This window comes from Narcine bancroftii, chromosome 7 (genome assembly GCF_036971445.1).
Source record: "Narcine bancroftii isolate sNarBan1 chromosome 7, sNarBan1.hap1, whole genome shotgun sequence".
Classification (NCBI taxonomy): domain Eukaryota; kingdom Metazoa; phylum Chordata; class Chondrichthyes; order Torpediniformes; family Narcinidae; genus Narcine; species Narcine bancroftii.
The window spans coordinates 167,216,016-167,239,730 of record NC_091475.1 but is presented as its reverse complement, the minus strand read 5'-3'; the positions used below and the strand labels follow the sequence as shown (position 1 = coordinate 167,239,730).

The 23,715-nt window shown below is 41.2% G+C and overlaps 2 protein-coding genes across 4 annotated transcripts in view; both read left to right on the top strand.

Annotated features, from left to right (window-relative positions):
- upf3a (UPF3A regulator of nonsense mediated mRNA decay) overlaps positions 1-3,930 on the top strand; it is a 95,333-nt gene extending 91,403 nt beyond the window's left edge. For both annotated transcript variants that reach the window (XM_069891182.1, XM_069891181.1), the window contains one exon: positions 1,543-3,930. In XM_069891182.1, the coding sequence (XP_069747283.1) occupies positions 1,543-1,713 (171 nt within the window). In that variant the 3' untranslated portion in view covers positions 1,714-3,930. The remainder of the gene's footprint in view (positions 1-1,542) is intronic.
- Positions 3,931-13,636: 9,706 nt separating this feature from the next.
- Positions 13,637-22,631, top strand: LOC138739341 (zinc finger protein 678-like). 2 transcript variants are annotated; one of them, XM_069891168.1, is made up of 3 exons: positions 13,637-13,760; positions 14,786-14,890; positions 19,150-22,631. In XM_069891168.1, the coding sequence occupies exon 3, from the start codon at positions 19,372-19,374 to the stop codon at positions 21,514-21,516; it is 2,145 nt and encodes a 714-aa protein (XP_069747269.1). In that variant the 5' UTR covers positions 13,637-13,760; positions 14,786-14,890; positions 19,150-19,371; the 3' UTR covers positions 21,517-22,631. The 2 variants fall into 2 exon arrangements, with proteins under 2 accessions (XP_069747269.1, XP_069747270.1); XM_069891169.1 differs by lacking the exon at positions 14,786-14,890.
- The last annotated feature ends 1,084 nt before the right edge of the window (positions 22,632-23,715 follow it).

Below are 23,715 nucleotides of genomic sequence, written 5' to 3'. Positions count from 1 at the left end.
GAGGATCATCGCCTTCCCAAGATCGTGTTATATGGCAAGCTCTCCACTGGCCACCGTGACAGAGGTGCACCAAAGAAAAGGTACAAGGACTGCCTAAAGAAATCTCTTGGTGCCTGCCACATTGACCACCGCTAGTGGGCTGATATCGCCTCAAACCGTTCATCTTGGCGCCTCACAGTTCGGCGGGCAGCAACCTCCTTTGAAGAAGACCGCAGAGCCCACCTCACTGACAAAAGGCAAAGGAGGAAAAACCCAACACCCAACCCCAACCAACCAATTTTCCCCTGCAACCACTGCAACCGTGTCTGCCTGTCCTGCATCGGACTTGTCAGCCACAAACGAGTCTGCAGCTGACGTGGACATTTATCCCCTCCATAAATCTTCGTTCGCGAAGCCAAGCCAAAGAAGATCTAAGGAAGGATATGTGCGTATTGGAGAGGTCCAATGGAGGTTTTGAGAATGATCCCAGGGATGACTGGGTTAGCGTGAGGATAGTTTTGTTCTAGGCCTGTACTTGCTGGAATTTCGATGGGGAGAGGAGATGCATTTCATCGAAATATTCTGAATATTTGAAAGGGTTGGATAGAGTGAATCTGGTGAGGCTGTTTCCAGTAATGGGAGAGCTGAAGACCAGAGGGCACAGCGCCAAAATAAAAGTACATCCCTTTCAAACAGCTGAAGAGAAATTTCTTCAGTTAGAGGGTGATGATTCTGTGGAATTAGTTGCCATCTACAGTTGTGGAGGCCAAGTCATTGGGTACATTTAAAGCAGAGATTGATAGGTCCATGATTAGTAAGGGTATCAAAGGTTGTGGCGTGAGGGCAGGAGAATGTGGTTGAAAAAAAAAATGTCAGCTATGATTTGATTGGCAGAGCAAACTCAGGCTATGTTACCGAATTCTGCTCCCAAGTCTAGTGATTACCAAGCTATAGGAAGGATGTGATAGGTCTGGAGAAACTTGATCTGTTCACTCTCGAGTAAAGAAACTTAAGAAGGCATGTAATTGAGATATACAAAATAATGGTGTAGAGATGAGGTAGATTGAAAGAAGCTTTTCCCTATCTCAGAGGTAGATAAAACTAGACTTGGGTAAGGAGATTTAAAGGGGAAATGAGGGGCACCCCATCACCCAGAGAGTGGCGGGTATATGGAATGTACTGCCTGAGAAAGTGGTGGAAGCTAGGTTACTGACAACATTGAACAAGTGATGTCGATTGTAGGACTTGAATTGCCTAGACGTAGAATGATATGGGCCAAGATCTGGGAGTTGGGATTGATGAGCTGGGGCAAATTATCTGCTTCCATGATGTGCAATTCTATTAATCTAATTTAGTCTTTAGATTGAATTTGGTTTCCATAAAATATGATTTTGATTCAGTTCACAAAATTACATACATTAACGAACCATCTTTTGGCATTTCTTATGTTCTCATCCTAGATATTACAATGACACACTGAAATTACACTGCTTATAAAACATATCACAAAGCAGCCACATGGGTTTTGCACAGTACCACTTTTTTCTGGTTTTGATTGTACAGGACCGTCCAGCTATGCAATTGTACCAACCTGGAGCACGGTGCCGAACCCGGCTGGGATCTGGTGGAAGATCATATGACTGCTGCAGTAAGTCCTCTGAAGACAGTACAGAGAGAAAGTATGAAGATGATAGTTCTGTTGGAGCCTGTTCAGAGAAGAGTTGTGAAGAATGAAAGAGAATCAATTGTGGTGATCAATTGAGAGAACATTTACTGAGGCGGAGGAATGGCATCACAATGTATAAGGCCATCTCAAAACTGAAATGCTGCTTAACTTGGTATTAATAAAAATTCTGTGATTTTCTTAGTTTCAAGTAGTAAATAACAGGTAGAATTTGCTGAAAATTGGTAAGCAAAATTATTTAGTATAGGACCACTTTATGGAAGAGGAAGCATTCTGATTTACTTGGAGTAAAATTAGTGGATAATTGGACCAATCATTTTGAATAAAATTATTAGACAGGGTTCAGGATGAATGTTGAGCTTTGGAAATTAATACATCTGCAATTTATAAAATATACTGATGTTTAAATTTCACTGAAGTTGCATGTATATGATAGGATGTCCATTGTTCCAAGACTAGTATATGATAAATTCATTTAAGCAATCAGATTTTTTTCAGTACATATGACCATGCGAACAGAAAGGTTGAGTTGGTATTTTCAATTTGATGTGAAATAGTTTCAGATATCATTAATCCTCAAGTGACAATATGACTCGGTTATGATCCAAATCCAGCTGTAAAGTATGTTGAAACCAGGAAAGTAGCACTGCCTCCATGATGCCAATTTGTACAGTTTTATCACATTTGGTGTATTATAATTATCTTTTGCTCCTTAGACCCTCAGGATTGAGGGTGACTTGCTTCCACTCTGACTTTGACCTTGTTAGCCACTACAGTACCCACAATGTGAAAGCTGCAGACATCAACAGATGAGCAGGAGCTGACTGGCTCAGCAGGTAGGTGGGAAGGGTGTGAAATGGTGTGCTCATTAGGCCACTAACAGTTTTTGTGTATTCCTAATATTCAAGATTCTCAGCACCATCCTGACTGCTCCACTTTAAGTAATCATGAGCCAGAGGTTCTCCAAAATCAATGAGAATGTTACTGAAGGAATTTTTGAGCACATACTTGAGTTCTAATTATAATCAATGTGAAATGACATTTTAAAAGGTGCATGTACAGTCAAAAATTTAATACATATTATACATGTCCAAACATAAGTACACAGAATTTCTGAACTGACCTCAAGGTTATACATGCAACTGCAGAATCAGAATTTATTGTCATAAACGAGTCACAAAATTCGGTGTTTTGCGGCAACATCATCGTGCAAACATTCATATAAACCACTTTTGCAACAATAATTTTTTTTTAAAGTACACGAAGGTAAGACAGTTTCTTTGGTTCATTGATTATTCAGGAATCTGATAGCAGCAGGAAAAAGCTGTTGTGCCGCTGAGTGCTCATCTTTAGGCTTCTGTGCCTTTTTCCCGATGATAGCAGAGTGAAGAGGGTGTGGCCTGGGTGGTGGGGATCTTGGAGCATAGAGGCTGCTTTATTAAGAATCCCCCTCATGTACCCCCATCTCAATGGAGTAGAGGCTGGTACCTGTGATGTCACAGGCCAAGTTAACAACCCACTGGAGTTTATTCTTGTCCTGAGAGCTGGTCCCTCCTTACCAGACCATAATGCAACCAGCAGAATACTCTCCACGGTACACCTGTAGAAGTTTTTAAGAGTCTTCGGTTACAATCTTCTCAAGCACCGCACAAAGTACAGCTGCTGGCAAACCTTCTTCATTATTGCATTGACGTAGAGGCTCTAGGACAGATCCTCAGAGACATTAACATTCAGGAATTTGAAGTTCTTGACCCTCTTCACTACTGAGTCCTCGATGAGCACGTTAACTTCACAAATATTCATCTGAGACTAATTGTTGCAATATTCCATTTTAGAATTTACAATAACCTTAAATCTTTTGAGTAGAGTTGAAGGCAAAGAAGGAATAGATCTTGGCTTGTAAATTATGCCATTTTCCTGTTCTTGTGCAAATTGGAATAAATACAACTGCAAAGCACAAGCTTTATCATATGGAAGCATGTTTAATATTTTGCAATTTTCAGCATGGATGGAAAATGTAAAAAAATGTGTATTTTTAACTTCATTCGAATATCATTGTGCTGTATTACCTTATGTACAACAAAATTCTTGTGCTATAACAGTGAGCCTTGGTTGCTGCATTTATGTTGACTATCTAATATTCAGCTTTCATCTGGGAATATGAAATTTGTATAATGAATTTGGAAATCATTTGATATTCTTGTTAAGATTTCCTTAATGTTGTTTTAATATCCAATCATCTATTCCACTACCAAATAATAACAATTGTTTCAGTAGATTTGTAATTGAAAGCATTTATTGCTTAGCAATTTAAGATATGTATGTGATTTTATAAATTATTGGATTATTGAGTTATTCTTGTCCCTGTAAAATTATTAAATGTTGTGATAATGAATCAGATTCCATTAAATCTTTGTTGAGAAATTATTTGTATTTTGATCTCTCACTTTTCAGCATGACTTTAGGAATTTTATTGCCTAATGTTCAAATTGAAATTTGCAATAGGAGTCTATAGTACGTCATTATTTTTAAGTATTTTTGGCCAAGTTGGTAAAATTTATAACAAAATTTAATTTCACTTAGAAGATTTTGCTGAGAGTATGAAAAACTAGAGTCTAAATTAAAAACATAAAATTAATAAACTTTAAATTACCAAATTCAGATAGTTCAAAGTGGAGTCCAAATAGTGAATGAAAGAAGAAGGGCAGTGCCGCTGCTGGTGCAGTCTCGAGAGGAGCAGAGTCATGTCTTCCAGTGCTCAGATTCCTACAGTCTAATTGTCACACCTGGCAACCCCATACAGATACTCTAGAACCAGGCAAGTGGCATCTTTATTCCTTTGGATAATGCTTGAAAGTCTGTGCCCGCGATAGAAGCGTCCATTCTTGGCAACCCAGACAATGAGGATTGCAGTTTCCAGGAGTGTAATGGATCAGCAGAGAGCATTAGAACAGGAGAAAACTATCCCCTCCTGCTGAGAGAGATAAGCCTGGGATAAAAATCTAATGAGTAGAAGACCACAGCAGCAGGCCAGAGCAAGGCTTAGTGGCTGAAGTTCTCCCACCAGGCTTCTGGAGACTTATTTGTGGGAATCATGTATCGGGACCAGCGTTCATGAGGATACCAATGGCAAGCAGAACTTCCAAAGGACCTCTAGTATTGACAAACTTCCTAATCTTATCATGGGTTCAGAACCAGATACTGGGGAGCGTGACTTGGATGTCTGGAGTTTGGGTTTACCGGTGAAACAAACGAGAGGCTATGTGGCTTCAGAGGTCACTGGAGCACAGGAGACGGCGGTGTTAGAGAAAGTGGCGATGTCCACGAATACTCACTGAAAGGACTCTCTTTTGTTTCTCTTGGTAGGGGAGCGGACGAGTGGTGCCTCTTTCTGTGCTTTTACGGGCAAACAAAAGTAAACATGTATGAATAAAGGAATCTTGATTTCAATTCTTGATATGCTACAGTAGTTTTGGAACAGGCTTCACTTGGGTTGGAACTAGTGTCCTAACAAATTGAGTAATGGAGCTACAGAGGGATTTAAGATAAATAAAAGGGAGTATCAAATGAGAAGATATTTAGAAAGATAAAGAGAAAAGGCAATGCAATAGTTTAGGGAAAGGGTGAGTAATGTAAAAGGGACTGACAATTTCAGGTAGAATCAGAGCAGGGAAAAATGACAAAAATACATAATGAAAGGTTCTTTACCTGAATGCACACCATATACCAAAAACATAACTAAACTGATGGCATAAACAGAAAATAAATGGGTGTGGTCTGATGGCTAATATTGTATAAAGATAGTGTTAGAAAGTGACCAAGCTGGTAATGAATATTCCAGAGAGGCACAGCTTGTAGATGTCTCAGCACCAGAGACCCAGGTACATTCCTGACATCATGTGCTGCCTGCATGGAGTTTGTATGTACTTCATGTGGGTTTTATTTGGGTTCTTCTCATCTCAGTCGCTTAGATTGGGTATTAATTGGCCACTGTAGTTGCGGTTAGTGTACAGTTAATTGGTAGAATCTGAGGAAAATTAATGAGAATGTGTGGAGAGTAAAAAGTGGGATTATATAGGATTAATGTAAATACAGTAAAATCCCTGTTTTCCAGAATTCAGGCAACCGGCAACCAGAAAAAATAAAATTGTAGAAAATAAATGGGTAAAAAAAATATGGAATTTAAAATTGGCATGCCTCGCCGTTAGTTTTCCATTCACACAACATGCAGTCTCAAGCAACCAGAAAAATTCACTTGTCCAGCATTTACCACTCCCTGTAGGTACTGGATGCCAGGGTTTTACTGTAGATAGTTGATAGTTAAGCATTCGGCACAGCACGTCTATGCTAATTTCTCTAACTTTGAGGGCCTTGACATGTCAGAATGATAGGCAATAAAGGAAAGAAAATGGGAGAATTCTGTTTTTTTTTTAAAAAAGACTGAATCAATAGTAATGAAAAATGATCCTCGTTTACAGGTTGAGATATTGAATCCATTTGTTGGAGATAAGGCACTGCCGTGATGATGATAATGAGCTTATTGTCGTATACATTGTACAATGAACAGATACTTGCAAAGAAAAGGTATAATAGTAAGTTAATTGAATTAAATTAAGAGAGAATAAATGCATAAGACAGGTAATGAATATTCACAGTAATCCTAGTCCAAAAAATTGACTTGCAATAGCGCACAGTTGTTTTGTGCATTTGAAGCAGTCTGTGATTTGTGTACCAAGGAGAGATTTAAGAATCAGAATTTATTGTCATGAACAAGTCACGAAATTTGTTGTTTTGCGGCAGATCACAGTTTAAACATTTATATAAACCACCTTACAAAAATAAATACAAATAGTACACGAAAAGTCAAAGTAAGGCCGTGTTGTTGATTCATTGATTATTCAGGAATCTCATGGCAGCGGGGAAGAAGATGTTCTTGTGCCAATGAGTGTTTGTCTTTAGGATCCTGTACCTTTTTCCCGATGGTAACAGAGTGAAGATGGCATGGCCTGGGTGGGGGGGGGGGGGGTGGGGTGGAATTATTGAAGCTAGAGGCTGGTTTTTTTAATACACCACCTCTTGTAGATGTCCTCGACATTGTTAGAAAGAAACTGTTCTTGAAGCTAGAGGTGCTCGTTTTCTGTCTTCTGTACCTTTTTTAAATTTTTTATTTTTCACACTATGAACCATACTGACCAAAATACTCACAGACATTTCCCTCTTGAATATACACAGTGTCATTTTCTCCCCTTTTTCCCCCCTCCCTTCCCTCCCTTCTTCACCCCCCCCCCCGTCTCACTCAACATATATGATACATTAAACCCATTAAACAATGTCATCACACAATGAAAATAAACAAGAAATTTGTGTCTTCTACTTTTACATACTGGGTCAGTTCATTGAAGGTAGTAGTGTGAAGAGGTTGTGACCAAGGTAATGGGAGTTCTTTATGATGTAAGTTTGCTTCTTGAGGTAGTGCCTCACATAGATTTCTGTAATGGATGGGTGTCAGAGCCTGTAATAGACCTGGCTATGTGTGTTGCCTTCTGCAGCCTTCTATGTTCCTGGGCACGCCATGCTGTGATGCATCCAGTCAGTATACTTTATCCAGTGTACCTACAGAAGTTTGATAGAGTGTAAGTAACACGTACTTTCCCTAAATCTTTTTCTACTGCAATAATTACAGTGATACCAAAAATAAAGACAGAGACCCTTTTAAGCCTGCTTCATGCAGGCCAATATCATTACTGAATGCAGATTACAAAATTGTTGCAATTACATCTTTAGTTAGAAGAATATGGACAAGTTTCATGTTACAAGATAAATTGGGATAAAAGTGAAGTAATGCCATTTACACAAGGTGATTATATGATTATATAATATGTCATTAGAATACTCAGTTTAAATGGCCGAAAAATGGGATCAAATATTTGGGGATTAGAATGGACAATAATTTGAAGAATTTATTTAAATTAAACTACCTACCCTTGAAGAGAATTTTTAAAATGTAGATGATGTTACCTATTACCTTAATAGGGAGAGTTAATTGCATAAGGATGAACAATTTTTCCAAGAATTCAATATCTCTTTCAGACATTACCTTTTTTAATACCTCAGATTTTTTAAAAAAATAGCAATTTTTTATGTAAAAGTAAAATGTCTAGAGTATAGATGTAGAAATTAACAAGGAAATATGAATTGGGGGAAATTACAACTTCCAAATTTTTATAATTATTACAGAGCAGCTCAGATGCGATACATTGCGTCCTTTATTGAGGGAGAGACCATACCCGCATGGGTTAATATTTGAACTGAGGAAAATTGGAGAAAAGTCAGCTGCAACTTTTATTTACAAATGGAATTCAAGGTTGATGACAGGAAGTAAAGATACACCTTTACTGAAGCATTTAATAGATATTTGGGGGAAGATAGAATACTTTGATACCTTTTTTGTGAGATAACAAACTTTTGAAATTGTGGTCCAATAAAGGAGTTAGATTTATTATAGATTGTTATGAACAAGGATAGTTAATGTCCTTTAAACAAATGAAGGATAAATATGGAATAACTAGAAATACAATTTATGTCTGATGACATGCCACACCTCTTCCAACTCCTCAGAAAGTAGAGCCATTGGTGTGCTGCCTTCATTGTTGCCTCAATGTGCTGACTCCAGGAGAAGTCCTTTAATGCGTGGATCTTGAATAATTCTAATCATCCCATATCTTTCCCACCAACAAGGACACCTGCATGGTCCCTCAGCTTCTCCTTCCTAAAAATCAACAATAAATTCCTTGGTCTTGGTAAAGTTTAGAACAAGATTATTGTTCTGGCACCATCCAACCAGGTTCTCTATCTTCATCCTGTATGCTGACTCATCATTTTCAGTTTATTTTTAGCAACAACAGTGGTGTAGTCGGTGAATTTGTAGATTGCATTAAACCTGAATTTAGCTATGCAGTCATCAGTGTACTATGGTTATAGAGCATGCAACCTTGGAGTGTCTCATTGGGCCTGCCAATGAGGATGTCGAGTATCCATTGTGACAGATTATGTTGTGTTTGTATTGGATATGCATATGTTTTTGGAAGATAAATTGGGGCAGGGTTTTTAGTGCAGGTCACATACAAAGACTTCAAAACAGATCTCATTTAAACTGGAGCTCTACTCAAGCCAAACAGGGTGGCTCCTGGGGGCCTTTGCAAAAAACTTTGGGGAGAGCCCAAGAGACTTCACTAATGGATTGTTGTTTTGAAAAGCAACAGATGAAAGAGATCAGAGGAGGAGTTCGGAGCCACAGGCTGTCTGGAAATGCAGCTTGCTGTTCTAAGAGGGTCATGTGGTTTTTGCAAGCAGAGAGAGTTGAACAATTTTTTTTCTCGGAGAGAGAGAGGTCAGTTCTGCAGTACACAGTCAGCAGCAGCAGCTGGGACTGGAACAGGACAAGCTAGCAAGCTTGTGGAAAACCCCTATTTTGAAGACAGGTTGTGAGTGCTTAGTTCAGCCTGGTCAAAGCCCTTGTGGTTCATGCAAGAGGAGAGGACTGGCTGCTTAATGTTTCACTTGGAATAAGAAAAACAAAAAGGAACTTTGTGGTGACCTGAAAGAAAGGTTATCATCTGGAAAACTCTGATGGGGCAAGTTTCTTTGGCAAGACATTGATGTGGCTGATTAAAAGGGATCAATTTGTGTCCTGGAACAACAAATTTCTCTCTGAAAACCGACAAGAACCTTCCACGCTGCTGAAGATCCAGCTGCACTGGGTGGGTCACGTCTCCAGATTGGAGGACCATCGCCTTCCCAAGATCGTGTTATATGGCGAGCTCTCCACTGGCCACCGTGACAGAGGTGCACCAAAGAAAAGGTACAAGGACTGCCTAAAGAAATCTCTTGGTGCCTGCCACATTGACCACCGCCAGTGGGCTGATATCGCCTCAAACTGTGCATCTTGGCGCCTCACAGTTTGGCAGGCAGCAACCTCCTTTGAAGAAGACCGCAGAGCCCACCTCACTGACAAAAGGCAAAGGAGGAAAAACCCAACACCCAACCCCAACCAACCAATTTTCCCCTGCAACCCCTGCAACCGTGTCTGCCCGTCCTGCATCGGACTTGTCAGCCACAAACGAGCCTGCAGCTGACGTGGACATTTACCCCCTCCATAAATCTTCGTCCGCAAAGCCAAGCCAAAGAAAGAAGACTAAAGCCTAGTGAATTTCACAAATGTTAAATTCTGTCCATAGTATAATTGCCTGCAACCAGTGAAAACTTGGAGGAATGAGAAGTGAGATTGGACTGTGAATCAAAAAACTTTTCTGAACTTACATGCACATGCACTTAGAATTAGAAGGGGGTTAAGTTAGGTAAGTTAATAGTAATAAGTTAAAGTTTGATCCTGTTTTCATGTTTAAAGATAATTAAAATCAACTTTTGTTTAAGTAATCATTTGACTTGATGAGTATCTATTGCTGCTGGGTTTTGGGGTCTTCTGGGCTCATAACACCATTTACAGAGTCCCAGACCCTTTCAGCTTTGTTAATAAAATTCTTCCAGATGTCCTGAATTAATGGAATAATAATGTAAATGTGGTATTGGTTGACAGACTCGGTGAGCAAAAGGGTCTGTTCAGAATCAGAATTTATTCTCATGAAGAAGTCATGAAATTGTTTTGCAGCAGCGTCACAGTGTAAACATTCATAATAGAACCATCTTACAACATTACTTTAAAAAATAGTGCACAAACAGTAAGGCAGTGTCTTTGGTTGATTGATTATTCAGGAATCTGATGGCAGCGGGGAAGAAGCTGTCCTTGTGCCACTGAGTACTCGTCTTTAAGCTCCTGTACCATTTTCCTGATGGTAGCAGAGTAAAGAGGGTGTGGCCTGGGTGGTGGGGGTCTTTGAGGATAGAGGCTGCTTTTTTATAGATGTTGTAGCCACACACTACTCAAAGTAAAGACACACACAAGAGTGTCGTCAGGTATAGCTCTCATTTATTGGGGCTGAAGCCCAACTTTTATACTACTGTTTGTCTTCCCATTTGCTGATGTCACCGACCACATAACAATAGTGGGTTTGCCATGCACTGGTGCATTCTTTCTTGACAATACCTTCTTCTCTACATCCTGTCCCTATCTGTTGGCCATGCAGCAGGGCCAGCGACATGTTGGGGATGCTGGCCCCTATGTTGCCTTAGCTGCTGGTTTACTTCCTGGGGCCAGTGCCGCTGCACAGTCTGCTGGCTCTTGGATGCACTCACCACCTGGAACACCTGCCCAATTGCTGCGGCGGCATGCCACTACATGACCCCCCGCCCCCCCCAGAACCGGTGGTATTGTCTTTGGTGCCCGAAGGCAGTATCTCTGTAGGCTTTGGTAGCTGGCATCTCAACTGGGTGGCCGGGTCCTAGGCCCTCAATCTCACATATAAGAAAAAGTGTGTTTAGTACCACTTTGAACTAAAAGTGTGTTTAATACGGCTGGCAATCCTGGGGTATGTGGTGGAGCATAGCGTCATCACCCCGACCCTGAGCACATGCAGCCCCTTCCGGAATTACCTCTGCCACAGAACCCCAAGGCTTAAAAAAGGTGCCCAATGGATCCCCAACTATGCAGACAAGGCCCAACCCCTAATGAAAACCACTATCTTTCCACCATCGGCAGAGGGCCGTGAGGCTTTTGAGGGCATCAGAGACAAGATTGCCAAGACGGGGATGCACGCCATTGATGAATCTGTCCCATTCCAAGTGGAAAGTGATGCTTCCGACTTCGCTCTGGCCGCCACACTGAACCAAGCAGGCAGGTCGTTTGCATTTTTTTTTACCGCACGCCCCAAGGCCCCGATCGCAGGCACTCCACTGTCGAGAAGGAAGCATAAGCTATAGTGGAGGCCGTGCGCCATTGGAGGCATTATTTGGCTGGCAGACCAGAGAGCCATCACTTTTATGTTTAACAATAAATAGCAGGGTAAAATCAAAAATGACAAGATCATGAGGGGGAGAATTAAGCTGTCCACCTACAATTATGAGATCTTGTATCGGCTGGGCAAGCTCAATGAGGCACCCGATACCATGTCCAGAGAAACCTGCGCCAGGGTGGAAGTTGATCGTCTCCATGCCCTCCATGATAGCCTCTGCCACCCCGGGGTCACAAGGCTCTACCATTTTGTGAGAGCCCATAACCTCCCATACTCAGTGGAGGAAGTCAGTGAAGTGACTTGCAATTTTTCACACTCCTTCAAACATCTCAGCAAGAACTTTAAGGGGCCCCTCCTGTCTGCGAATTGGAACATCTACTTCCTCAGCATTGTGGACGAGTACTCATGTTTCCTAATCACCATCCCCTGCCCCGACATGACCACATCCACGGTGATTAAAGCACTCCACACAGTATTCACTCTCTTCGGATACCCCAGTTATGTTCACAGCGACTGGGGATCCGCCTTCATGAGTGAGGAGTTGGGGCAATACTTCCTTTCCAGGGGCATTGCTACGAGCAGAACCACCAGCTACAACCCTTGTGGGAACGGGCAGGTGGAGAGGGTTAATGGTACGATCTGGAAGGTACTTTTGTCCCTCAAGTTGAAAGGGATGTCTGTATCCTAGTGGAAGAGGTCCCTCCTGAAGCACTGCATGCCACCAGGTCCCTACTTTGCATGGCAACTAACACAATGCCACATAGAAGATTGTTCTCCTTCCCTAGATCTGGCCGATGACCCCAGGGATATTGCTTCTCTGGAAGAATGTTAGAATGCAAAAGGCTGACTCACTGATTAAGGAAGTGCACCAGTATGCGCTGGTAAGGTACCTGGATGGACGCAACAATAGTGTCCATCCAGGACCTGGCACGAGCGGAGACCCTGGCATGGGAGCTGCACCTAATACCCCTGGACTGTGATCAGTTGGCCCTAGGGATCACCCTGACAGGCGAAGTAGTGATTCCACCTCCAACATGGCCTCCTGAGTGTACCCCCCCCCTCCCCACTGTTACACACAAATTCCCCACCCCCATGGACCCAGTAGATACAGACACTGTTCAGCCTTCCAACACCCAGAAGAGCGAACAAGCCACCGTTCCGCTGGAACCAACAATACAGCCAGCAGTACTCTGGAGATCTCAGTGCTGAATAAAATCGACAGAGCGGCTGAACCTTTGAACTGTATTGACTACAACCCGTGTCGATGGATATTGCCCCGCGTCACCCTGCTGGACATCATGCAAAAAAGGAGGGGTGAATGTAGTGGAACATGGTACTGTGAGCATCTATGGGTATGTCCTCACTGGGCTGGGCAGGCTGACCCACCTGTTGTAGCTCCTTCCATAAAGGCCGAGAGCCCCTCTCTCCTCCCTCATATCTACCTTGGACGTGAGCCAGCAGCATGTCTGGGTCTTCTATCAATAAAGCCTTTGACTCTTGCTTCATGTCTGCAAGTGGTCATTGATCACGCCACGGTAATGAGAGCCTGTTGTTGTTCAGCCATGGGTTAGTGATCGGGGTCATGGGTTGCTCCCTTCAGTATACTTTTAAGCAATTTGTTGATGATGACCATGTGGATTTCCTCTCAGAGTTATGCAGGTCACCCCTGTAAATTGCCACTGGTGATTTGGAGAATGAAATGGGATTCCTATAACTAGGCTTGTGATGGTCTGTTGGCTGGTTTCTGTGCTGTCTGATTAAGGCCCTTCCGCCGTCCATGCCACGTGTGATGACTTCAGTGGAACTGTTTGGCGACACATGGTGCCCATAGATTATCCGGATTCACGACCCCTCACTTGCAAACTCCCGCTACAGCCGACCCCTGTCCGTAAAAATTGCCTTTTGAAAAAAAGACCTCGGTCCAAACCCTCTCCTTAATTTTGTCAGTAAAAGCGGGGCTGGAAAAGTTCGGCAGGTCTCACAGCGGCCATAGAAGGTGCATACGTCTCACACGACCTTTTGGGGACTGGGGCCTTGGTCAAGGGACGTGCCCGTCCGCCCGACACGTGACCCAACGGCCCTCCTCCAGCCCCGCCCGCCAGTCGTGCGCCTCGCCCAGCGCCGGCCAGGGTGGGCGAGCTCTCGCTGCGGCCGATTGAGCTCACTCGTGATCTGCGGCCAGCGGCAAGGTGAGCCAATCCCGAAGGATGGGGTCGAGTCGCGTTCACCGGGCCCGGAGTCTGCCCTCGTCGGCCAGCTCGCTCCCTTTCGCCGTCGTCGGCACGGCAGCAACATGGCGCCCGTCTCCCTTCTGGTTCGGCCCGGCCCCGCTTCGAGTGTAACAGGCGAGCGCGCGGGCCCGTCTACCTCGTCGCCCGCCCTGCTCGTTCGTTCACCTCGGGGGTTGTGCCCGGGTCATCTTTTCAAGCGAGAAGCCCAAGTGGGCCCATTGTACAGGATAAAAGCAGCAGCTCGATTTCGGCATGGGCGGGAGGCCGCGGCAGAAGAGTGCAGTGTTACATTTGCGTAGGGATCTTATTAATTTGACTTGTAAACAGTAAGGTGGGGAATCGAATTTGTGGCCCTGGGGAAGAGGGGGTTCGTGTTCGAGATTACAGGGAGCTTTCAGTTCAAAACTGGTCGTGGATCGATGGGGCAATGAACTTGGAATTTCTCAAGAAAGTGAGTGAAGTTCAGAGGAACTTTATGCAAAGCGTTTATTGATTGAAATAAAAAAAATTAGGTTGCTTTTTGGATGCGGAATTAAAACTGGGAGCGTAGCACCGAATGGCTCAATAAAATAAGGGAGGAAGAAGGAACCCAATAGGTGAATGGGAGCACTTGGATGCAACAAAGATGTTTATTGCCTCCTCGATGTCAGGCTTGCAATTGGCACTCAATGGCTCCTGAAGGATCGAAGGAAAGGAGGAATGACTTGGATCAAAGGGGTGAGATGGGCAATCGAGCTGCAGCTCTTTTAAAGAACAAGCAAGGATGTTAAAAACGCAGGACAGGAAAGCAGTGATCTCAGGATTGTTCGCGGTGCCACATGCTAACAGATGCAAAAATTGGTGAATTGAACGAATTTGCAGCGCTGGCTTTAAATTTCTGAGACTTTGGAGCTTTTCAGTGGGAAGTTGCTCTTGTGGAAGAAAGCAGACCTCAACAGGACCAACACCAATATTGGTGCAAGTGGGTTAACTTGTGTCTTTAGTTTTGCAGATGGTAGAAATCTCAGACAGGAGTCAAGACAGGTGGAAACAGACCTGGAAGTGGAAAGTATGAACCAGACTAGAAGAAAAAGCAAAAGGAAGCAGCAGTAAGGAAAATCTAAGTCATTTTAATGATTTTAACATTGGTTAGATTACATTTGTGTAAAGTTTTATTTGCCATGCTTTGGGAAGGATGTGGTAGTAATAGAGAGGGCACAGAGGAGTTCACCAGGATGTTGTCTGGAATGGAGAGCTGTCATGATGAGAGATTGTATTAACTGAAATGGTTGTTCCTGGAGTGTAGGTGGGGGGGGGTGGAGAGAGAGAACATTGTATAGTAAGGGTCTCCAAAGTGGTCGATAAATACCAGGGGTTAATAACACTGGTGGGGTGGGGGGGGGTGGAAGAGTGTTGGCCAACCTCTCGCGAGAGCAGAGATGGCCACTATGTTGTATTTGACTTTGGCCTTTGAATTAGTTTAGAGCAAACAGGACAGAAAGAGGTATGTGTTTTATACTCGTGTAATCATCAAATTTTTTGGATCACTTTTTGGGGCAAAAAAGGAGGGGGTCAACTTTAACATGGACCTCGTGAATACCTGCATCATTCAAGGTGTTTGAAGCTCAAATGGTCAGTGGTAAAGTTCATGGTTGGGGTGTCCATAGCTTCGATAGGAGGGTAGCCGGGGCGAGGATCTGCAGTCGGGAATTTGGATGGGTGGGCGCTGGAGTGAGGATCTGCGGTTGGGAGTTTGGGTGGGCAGGCAGCATGGCGAAGATCCGCAGTTTGGAGTTCAAATGGGCAGGCACCGGGAGCAAGGATCCACGGTCAGGAGTTTGGGCTGGCATGGGTCATACTAAAAACACCAGATTTAAAGGTCAAAAAGGTAGGTTGACTATTACATGGGATCAACTGTTACTCGAGTATATACGGTACCTATATTAGTACTCCCCACCCCCCCCCCCCCCCCCAGCGCTGGGATTCCAGGCCGGGGGTGGGGGTGCAATTGTCTAAAAAGTAAGGAGATAGGGTTGATAAACTCAAGAGGGGTCATAGATAAGTAAATAACCATAAATCATAATCAGAGCCAGCTCTACCAGGCTGGGGAAAAGCAGCTTCCTACAGGCAGTGAACAACCAAGGAACTCCTCACACTAACCATTAATCACAAAACAATATTTATTTATTTGAATATTTGTCCAGCATATGTATTGTTTGTCTGTGTCTGTTGTGTCTTGTTGCATGCCTGTGCGTTTTGCACTGAGTACTGGCGAATGCTGTTTCATTGGATTGAACTTGTGCAATAAGATGACAATAAACTTGACCATTTCTCCAGAGTAGGGGAATCTGCAACTAGGGGATGTAGATTTAAGGTGAGAGGAAAGGGAATAAAAAGGGACCTGGCAGGCACCTTTTTCACACATAGATTAGTGTAGGGGGTCTCCAAAGTGTAAGTATTGACCCCTGGGGGTCAATGGGACAATCCATGGGTCGATAAATGGCAGGGCAGGAGGTTGGTCAATTTAACTTTTGAAAATAGCATCTAGGGCAGAGGTGGCCAACCTTTCATGAGAGCTGGCCTTGATCGTAGCCATGTTGCATTTGGCTTCGGCGTCTCAATACATAGAGAGTGAAGGACTGATGGAGTGGAGAAGAAGGTGGTAAGTGTCCAATGCTAGCACATCCGCACCCCAGCCTCCCCCCCACCCCCCCCCCCCCCCCCACTCCATATGGCTCTGGGGGTCAATGAAGTATCAAGGATTCCATGAAGGATCCAATTGTCCAAAATGTTTGGGGACCCCTGGGTTAGTGGATATCTGGAATGCGTGGAAGTCAATCCACACCTCTGAAATGAAATCAGACTGCATAAGAACACACAGCAAAAATTTCTCTTCAAAGCCTGCAGGTTTTATTATAAATGTTCAATTCGTATACGGGAAGTGAGGATGACTAGTCAAGAGATGTCTCAAGTAGACATCTCCCTGAAGTCTCAGCTCTCACTTCAAAGATACAGATGGTTGCTTCTATATTTATGCAATTTCAAATGAGTAAAGGGCAGAACGACCCTCACTCTTAATGTTACATCATTCTCTATATGATAAAATGGTTTTTCAACCCTGGACATCTGGCTTTTTGGTGTTTACTTTTCATAAGACAAAAAAATGGTCCTTCCATAATTTGCAATAATTAAATGCTTAACAGTTGTTATTAAGACTAAGGAAAAGGCTTATAAAGTTGCAAGAGGATTGAAGCATTTTAGAATTCTGGAAAAAAAATGACAAGAAATTGATAGAAGGAAAATTAAATGAGTGAGAAACATAACCTTAAGTGTGTATTTTAGGTGTTGCTATTCCTTAAATTGTACTGTAATATGGATTCTGCCTATCGAGAGTATTATAGGCCATGTTATTCACTGCTTGATAATTTATGAGAAATGTTGGGAGCAGCATCAATCATTTCACCTGGTCTTTTGACCTCACTCAAATTTTGGGGGAACTATGAAGTATCATCTTGAAATACAGCTACTCCTAAAAATTGTCTCATACATTACATGCAAGTCAGCAGTAATATTATAGGGATGCAAGAAAAATAGAGAATTATGAGGGTGAGGTAGAAAAGATTTCTGTTGTTAAGTAGGTTTATATAGGTTGGCAGAACATTTAAGGGCCGAAGAGCCTGAACTGTGCTGTATTGTTCTTTGTTCTAATAGTTGCCAACTCAGCCATTGATTTTACTCTGTTATTTAATAGGATCATCACTGAATTCATCATAATCTTAGCTGTGCTATGTATTTTTTCCAGTAACATTTTGTATCTTGCTTATGAAGAATTCATCTGCCCAGACACTTCATTTTCCTTGCTGCACTGATGCAGCTTGCTTCCAATAAGATTTCTGTTGGACTAATAAGAAACTGATTAACGTGCATTGGTTTCACCTAGAAAATTGGACCCGTCACCTCTATATTAGGGCTGTATTGTTTATTCATTATTCATGTTTGCTCGGACGAAAAAGAGAATTTATAATGAAGAATAAGGAATTAACAGAGTGATTAAACAAATGTTTTGTGTCAGAGATACAAGAAACTGCAGGTGTGGAATCTTAAGATGGAGAAATACCAAAACTGCCGATGCTGAAATCTTGAGTGACAGAAGTAGCTCGAGGAACTCAGCAAGGATAGGAAGCATACATGGGTAGAAACGTTTCGTTGGTGTTTTGGGTCTGAACCTTTTCTCAAGACTAAGATGAAATAGGTGAAATACAGTATATAAAGGAAAAAGAAGCTAAAGAATGTTGGAGAGAATGCTTGGGAGGTGGAGCAATTGGTAGAAGGAAAAACTTCTGGAAATTGTTTACTTTTCTGATTAAATCAATCCAAAAGCTAAATAGTGCATTAGCTGGAAGTTCAAAAGAGAACAGGAAGTACTGAAGTTCAGCATCTGCTATGTTTTTCCAACATTTTGTGGTTACCTTCAGTTTGCAGAAATATTTATCTAGGATTGACTATTTGGAAGGATGATACTGTATGCAAGTCCAGGCATCGCAGTGTACCTCATGTACAATTGAAAGATTTTATTTCACAAAGTTGGTTGCTTGAAACTCTGGCAAGTGTTCCGTTGGTCACGAGTCTTTGTTTTGCATCTGGCCATGAATCACTAATAGTGCATTCATTCCAGAAAATAAAAGCTCACCTGGAGTCGGAGTATGATATGGAAAGCCAATCTGCCAGAGAGCACATGAATCCTGATCTGACCCTCCCTAATTTTCAAATCTAATTATTCCAGTAAAATATAGCCATCTCAAATATGGTATTGATCGGTCTATTGGACAGAAACACAATATGAGGCATATCATCCTGTCTTGGATAAAATACTAAGTCATATTGACGTGATCTGAGCCAAACCTAATGTTTTCCAATTATGCACCTCACTTGAATACAAAATATAACTTTTGCTCCTGTTGAGCTCCATCAGATGTGAAATATCTGTACATATTAAGGGATACCCACATATGTTGTATAGGACGACCCCATAATTTCTACCTAAAATGTTGTTTTTGAGCTACACCCTTTGAATAAAAAGACCTTCCAAATACGGCAGTTGCCGCTGACTACAATAATTAACAAATTATCATTTAAAAGTTTAAATTTTATTTTGACCTAAGAATTTTAGACCCTCTGCATTAGGACAACCTGATTTTACGGTGATTTTTTTAAGTTTCAGGATCGTCCTGTAAAATGGCATATACATATTCTCATTGTCATGGGTCTTCAAGGAAAAAGCGGAAGGACATCAGACTCTCCTGGTGCAGAAATATAGAGAGGCTGTTCATAAATGGTAAAGATGAATTCTTTTGTTCTTACTTTACAGGTGAATGTTCCATCTCCCATGTGCAAATCAGAATAAGGCTGACATTTTCAATTGTATAATCTGCCTGGTGTAGAGTTTGTATTCAAATTTGGGAAGCACTTATAACTTAATTATTCCCAAAGATAATCCCAAAAGGAGTGGGAAAATATTCACAGTATTTAACGAAGGTGAAGACCATAAAAAGGAAGACTAATAATTGCTATTTCACAATAAACTTACACAATGGATCCACAAATGGCAATGATACACAGAAAGGAATTTGCACTACAAAACGAAGAGTCTTCTGTTGGGTTTAATACTAAAGAGAAATTGAAAACTGAAAGGCATAATTACGCCTCTGGATCTTTAACCTGTGTGCATTGCGATTTCACATATACTGATCATGAAGTTTTGGAAAAGCACCTTGATTCAATTCACCCTGAATTCTCTGATTTAACAAATATTGTGATTTATCAGAAAACTGCCAAATTGTTCCATTGTCAGTTGTGTTTTTTCACCAACAAAGTATATAGTGATGTTTATAATCACGTTGCAACACAGCACCCAAAGTTGAGCAAAAGTGAAGTAGCTTCTCAAATAAAAGATCCAAATGAAGGAACAGGCAGTGAAACTAATAAGCATCCACGAGCCACAAAGAGAAAACTAAAAGAATCCAAAGTGATTGAGAAAGAAAAATCTACAAAAAGGCGAAGACGAGGACGAAGAAAACGTACAGAAATAGCTGTGAGCACAATTGAAATAAAGCCTACAAAACCAACAGAGACAGGGTTGAGTACAGTTGAGGGACAACCTATTAAGAGAAAACCTGGTCGACCAAAGCGCAAAGTTGAAGAAGCGAAAACTGATTTTAACTGTGCAAAATGTAAAACTCGGTTCAATAGTCCTAATGAGCTAAATACCCACAATTGTCAGAAGAAAAAGATGAAGGGTTCTAACACTCCACTGTTTGATTTTGAGTATTCCAATTATAGTGGTCGATACCCACCTCAATATGAATCTACCCGTATTTCAGCAGTTTCACAAACCACTTCTAAAGAGCCAGCAGATTTGAACAAATCTGAAAAGTCAGGAGTCTTCAATAATCCTGAGAAACTGACCATGCCAAATATTGCTGCAGATCATGCAGTTTCAAATAACCTCAAGTTGACAAATTCAGATGCGAAAAAGCTGACAACTTCACATGATGCAGCAGAGGCATCTGAAGAAAAAGATTATGTAAAAAGTTTACAAGAAAATGTTAAGTATGTCAGAGGAACCTTTTACTGTGTTACTTGTAAATTCCATTGTAAAAGCAAAAGTAGTGCCCTGTATCATGTTGTAAGGGTACATGACAAGCCTTATCCTTTTAAGTGTGGTGAATGTGGAAGATGTTTTGTCATGGACAATGAGCTGCAACGTCATATGTCAGTTCATACTGGAGAAGCTTATTACAAATGTTCTAAATGTGACTTTGAATCTGATTATGCCAGAGCATTTAAGAATCATGAGAAGCAGTGTACTTCTCAGCAGAGAGAAGATAATAGTTCAGAAAAGAAGCAGCAGAATACACAAGAGATGAAATCGATCAGTTCTGAATCACCTGCAGTCCAGCCTCCCAGTTTTAGTACGGAAGAAGTACTGTCACAGGAAATTTCTTTGTCAAAAGTTGAATCTTCAGAAGCTGTTTTACCAGCAGAAGCAGGAAAAAAAGGTTTAGAATTGACAGCTGGGCAGAATGAAGCTTCAAGGTTGCAATATTTGGAGGCAGAAGAGCCTATAGCGGCTCTTCAACAAGATTCTACATCTACAAAGGATAATGTAATTTGTCATGAATGTGGAATGACGTTTGAAGAACAAGACCTGTACGAAAAGCACAAAGTTCTCCATGCTGTCCAAAAGCCACTAATCTCTGAGTTCACTCGTGATGTATCAGTCTCATCAAATGATGTGGAAAAGAATGTAGAAAGAAAAACATTCAGCTGCATTCCATGCAACGTCAGGTATCAAAGTGAAGAGGATTTACAGCACCATCTGAATATTCATAAACCAAATAATGATGGCAAAATTTTTAACTGTGAGATTTGTAGTGCCAGATTTGAGAAACAAATTGAATTACATGATCATCTAAAAATTCACAAACAAAATATTTCAAAGACTAATCAAGCTAATATGCCCGATAACAGAACACTTTACAAGTGTCATTACTGCTCTTACAGTACTTACCTCTTTGTAAATTATATAGGTCATGTCAAGATAGCTCACTCAAATGAATTTCCCATTCACTGCACAGCCTGTGGAGATGGTTTTCAGCTTCCAGGTGAACTAAGAAAGCACAAATGTCAGCAAAGTCAAGGTAACAGTGTCATATCTAGTCAGGGAGATGAATAAATGTTGGATATAAAAATGTTGAAATGGTATGAGAATTGATAGACCTCTTGTGCATAAACAAGTTTTGATTGCACATTTTCAATTTGAGGTATGCAACCTAGATAAGAGACATATTGTGGAGGGAGTTCCAATTCTGGATTACTAGACTTGAAAAACTGAGGTTCTGTCATAAATAAACCTTGTAACAATTAAAAATATATCATTTCAGCTACCCTTTATTTCTTGCATATACCCTAAATATGGTGATATATTTTCTGCTCTTTACTAACTTCATCTCACAGGCTTTTGTGCATATTATTAATAGAAGAAAATGATTGCATTCTTGGTTATAGGGAATGCACTGTTGAATTGATCTTAGCAATGCATTTTAGTAATTATACACTTTTTTTTAAATCTTGCAAGAATTTACAATCAGATTTTGTTAAGGAATTGGTAATGCATCATTTCAGTGCTTGGTTAATCTTAGTGGCAATTTACAAGACCCTTGTGTTCTATGTGCAGTTGATTAGTGATTTTGCTTAGCTGTGTTAGGTAAACTTACAATATGATATTTTTGTTGTAAAATTATTTCATCATTAGGAAATATAAGGTTTTGTTTCTCTTGTAACATCATACCGTACAATGTGAGAATCTAAGTACAGTACTTCTGTGAAATCCATTGAGCTTTAAGTTCCTGATGATTTTAGCAGGTTTGTTAAACATGTAACTTTCAAGTGAGATTATTAATGGAATTTGTTTCCGGTAGTGATATAGGTATTTGTTTATTGTACAAACTTTTAATTTTGAATTGATATCTGCTCATTTGCTTGGGTATTTACTGAAGAGGTTATATAACAGGTTAACTTTCAGTTTTATAACCATTATAGTTTAAACTTTTGTGTATGCTAACAGTATTAGCCATATACTAAAGAGAATTTGGTGCTGAATCTTTCAGAGATCACTTCAGTATAGTATTGGCTTTTTACTAGCTTCATTTTGTCTATTCAACTATAAGTAATGTTTTGCAGTGCTTTTAGTAAGTAAATAGGTAATCTTTATTATTAATATCAAAAATCCAGATGATGTATGTTTTGATAATGTATGATTTGTCAATGTAATAAAAATATTAAACATTGTAGCATTGTGTGTTTGAATGTAATCAGACTGGCAATGTTTTAATCTTGGAATGGTTATGGCACAAGAGGCCATTCTGCCTTTGTGTGTCTGCTTGGTCATTGAGAGTCATAGCACAGAACAGACCCTCCATGCTGATCAAGTTAGCATTCTGACCTAGTCCATTTTTCAGCATTTGGTTCATATCCTTCTCAGCCCTTCCTTTCTCTCTCCTCAAACCTATGGCTTCTAGTTCTGTAATTGTCAGCCCTTCATTTCTCTCCCCTCAAACCTATGGCATCTAGCTTTGTAATTGTCTACCTTGAGGGGGAGGGGGGCAGCATTCACTTTATCCGTGCCCCTCATGATTTTATAAACTTCAAGGAAACCACCCCTTGGCTCCTACACTGAGGAATTAGAACCAGCCTATCGATCTTCTCCCCATAACTCAATCCATTTGGTCCAGGCACCATCTTGGTGAGCGACCAGAACTCCCAAATGTGATCTCACCATTTCCTTGTAAAGCTGCATCATTAGGTCCAATTTTTGTACTCAACACCTTGCCCATTGAAGGCAAAAACACAATGCTAGAGAAACTCAATTGCAACTTTATGTTGCAAAGATAAAGATACATAACCAACATTTCAGTTGGTCAGCACACTTGCCACCACACCCAGAAATTTTCCAGGTTTTCTGGTGTCATAGCAAGCCTCCGCAAACTCCTTAGGAAGTCGAGGCGCTGAATGTGCTTTTTACAAGATGCCATTAATTTGTTGGTAAGTTTCTTATGTACAACCAGATGAAGCAGCGTTTCTCAGGACCACAGCACATAGTCCACACTTTCCACTCTGTTCCCCGCACTCCACACTTCATGCACATTCTATACCCACACACACTCTATGCATTCACGTATACTTACAGATGTAATTTAAGATAAATATATATGAATATTTTGGAATTATTTACTCGGTTATTGGATATTGTTGATCAAGGGAATGGGATGGGGCTGCAGGTGGCCCCAGTCCAACAGTGTACAAGACCATGGACAGACATGCTTCATTTGAGATCTCAGTTCTGCCAACTGCAATAACGTGGATCTCCCAGTGG

Bases quoted from the DNA above. Each gene is read 5' to 3' on its own strand.
- LOC138739341 (XM_069891169.1), top strand. From the start codon at position 19,372: ATGGATCCACAAATGGCAATGATACACAGAAAGGAATTTGCACTACAA.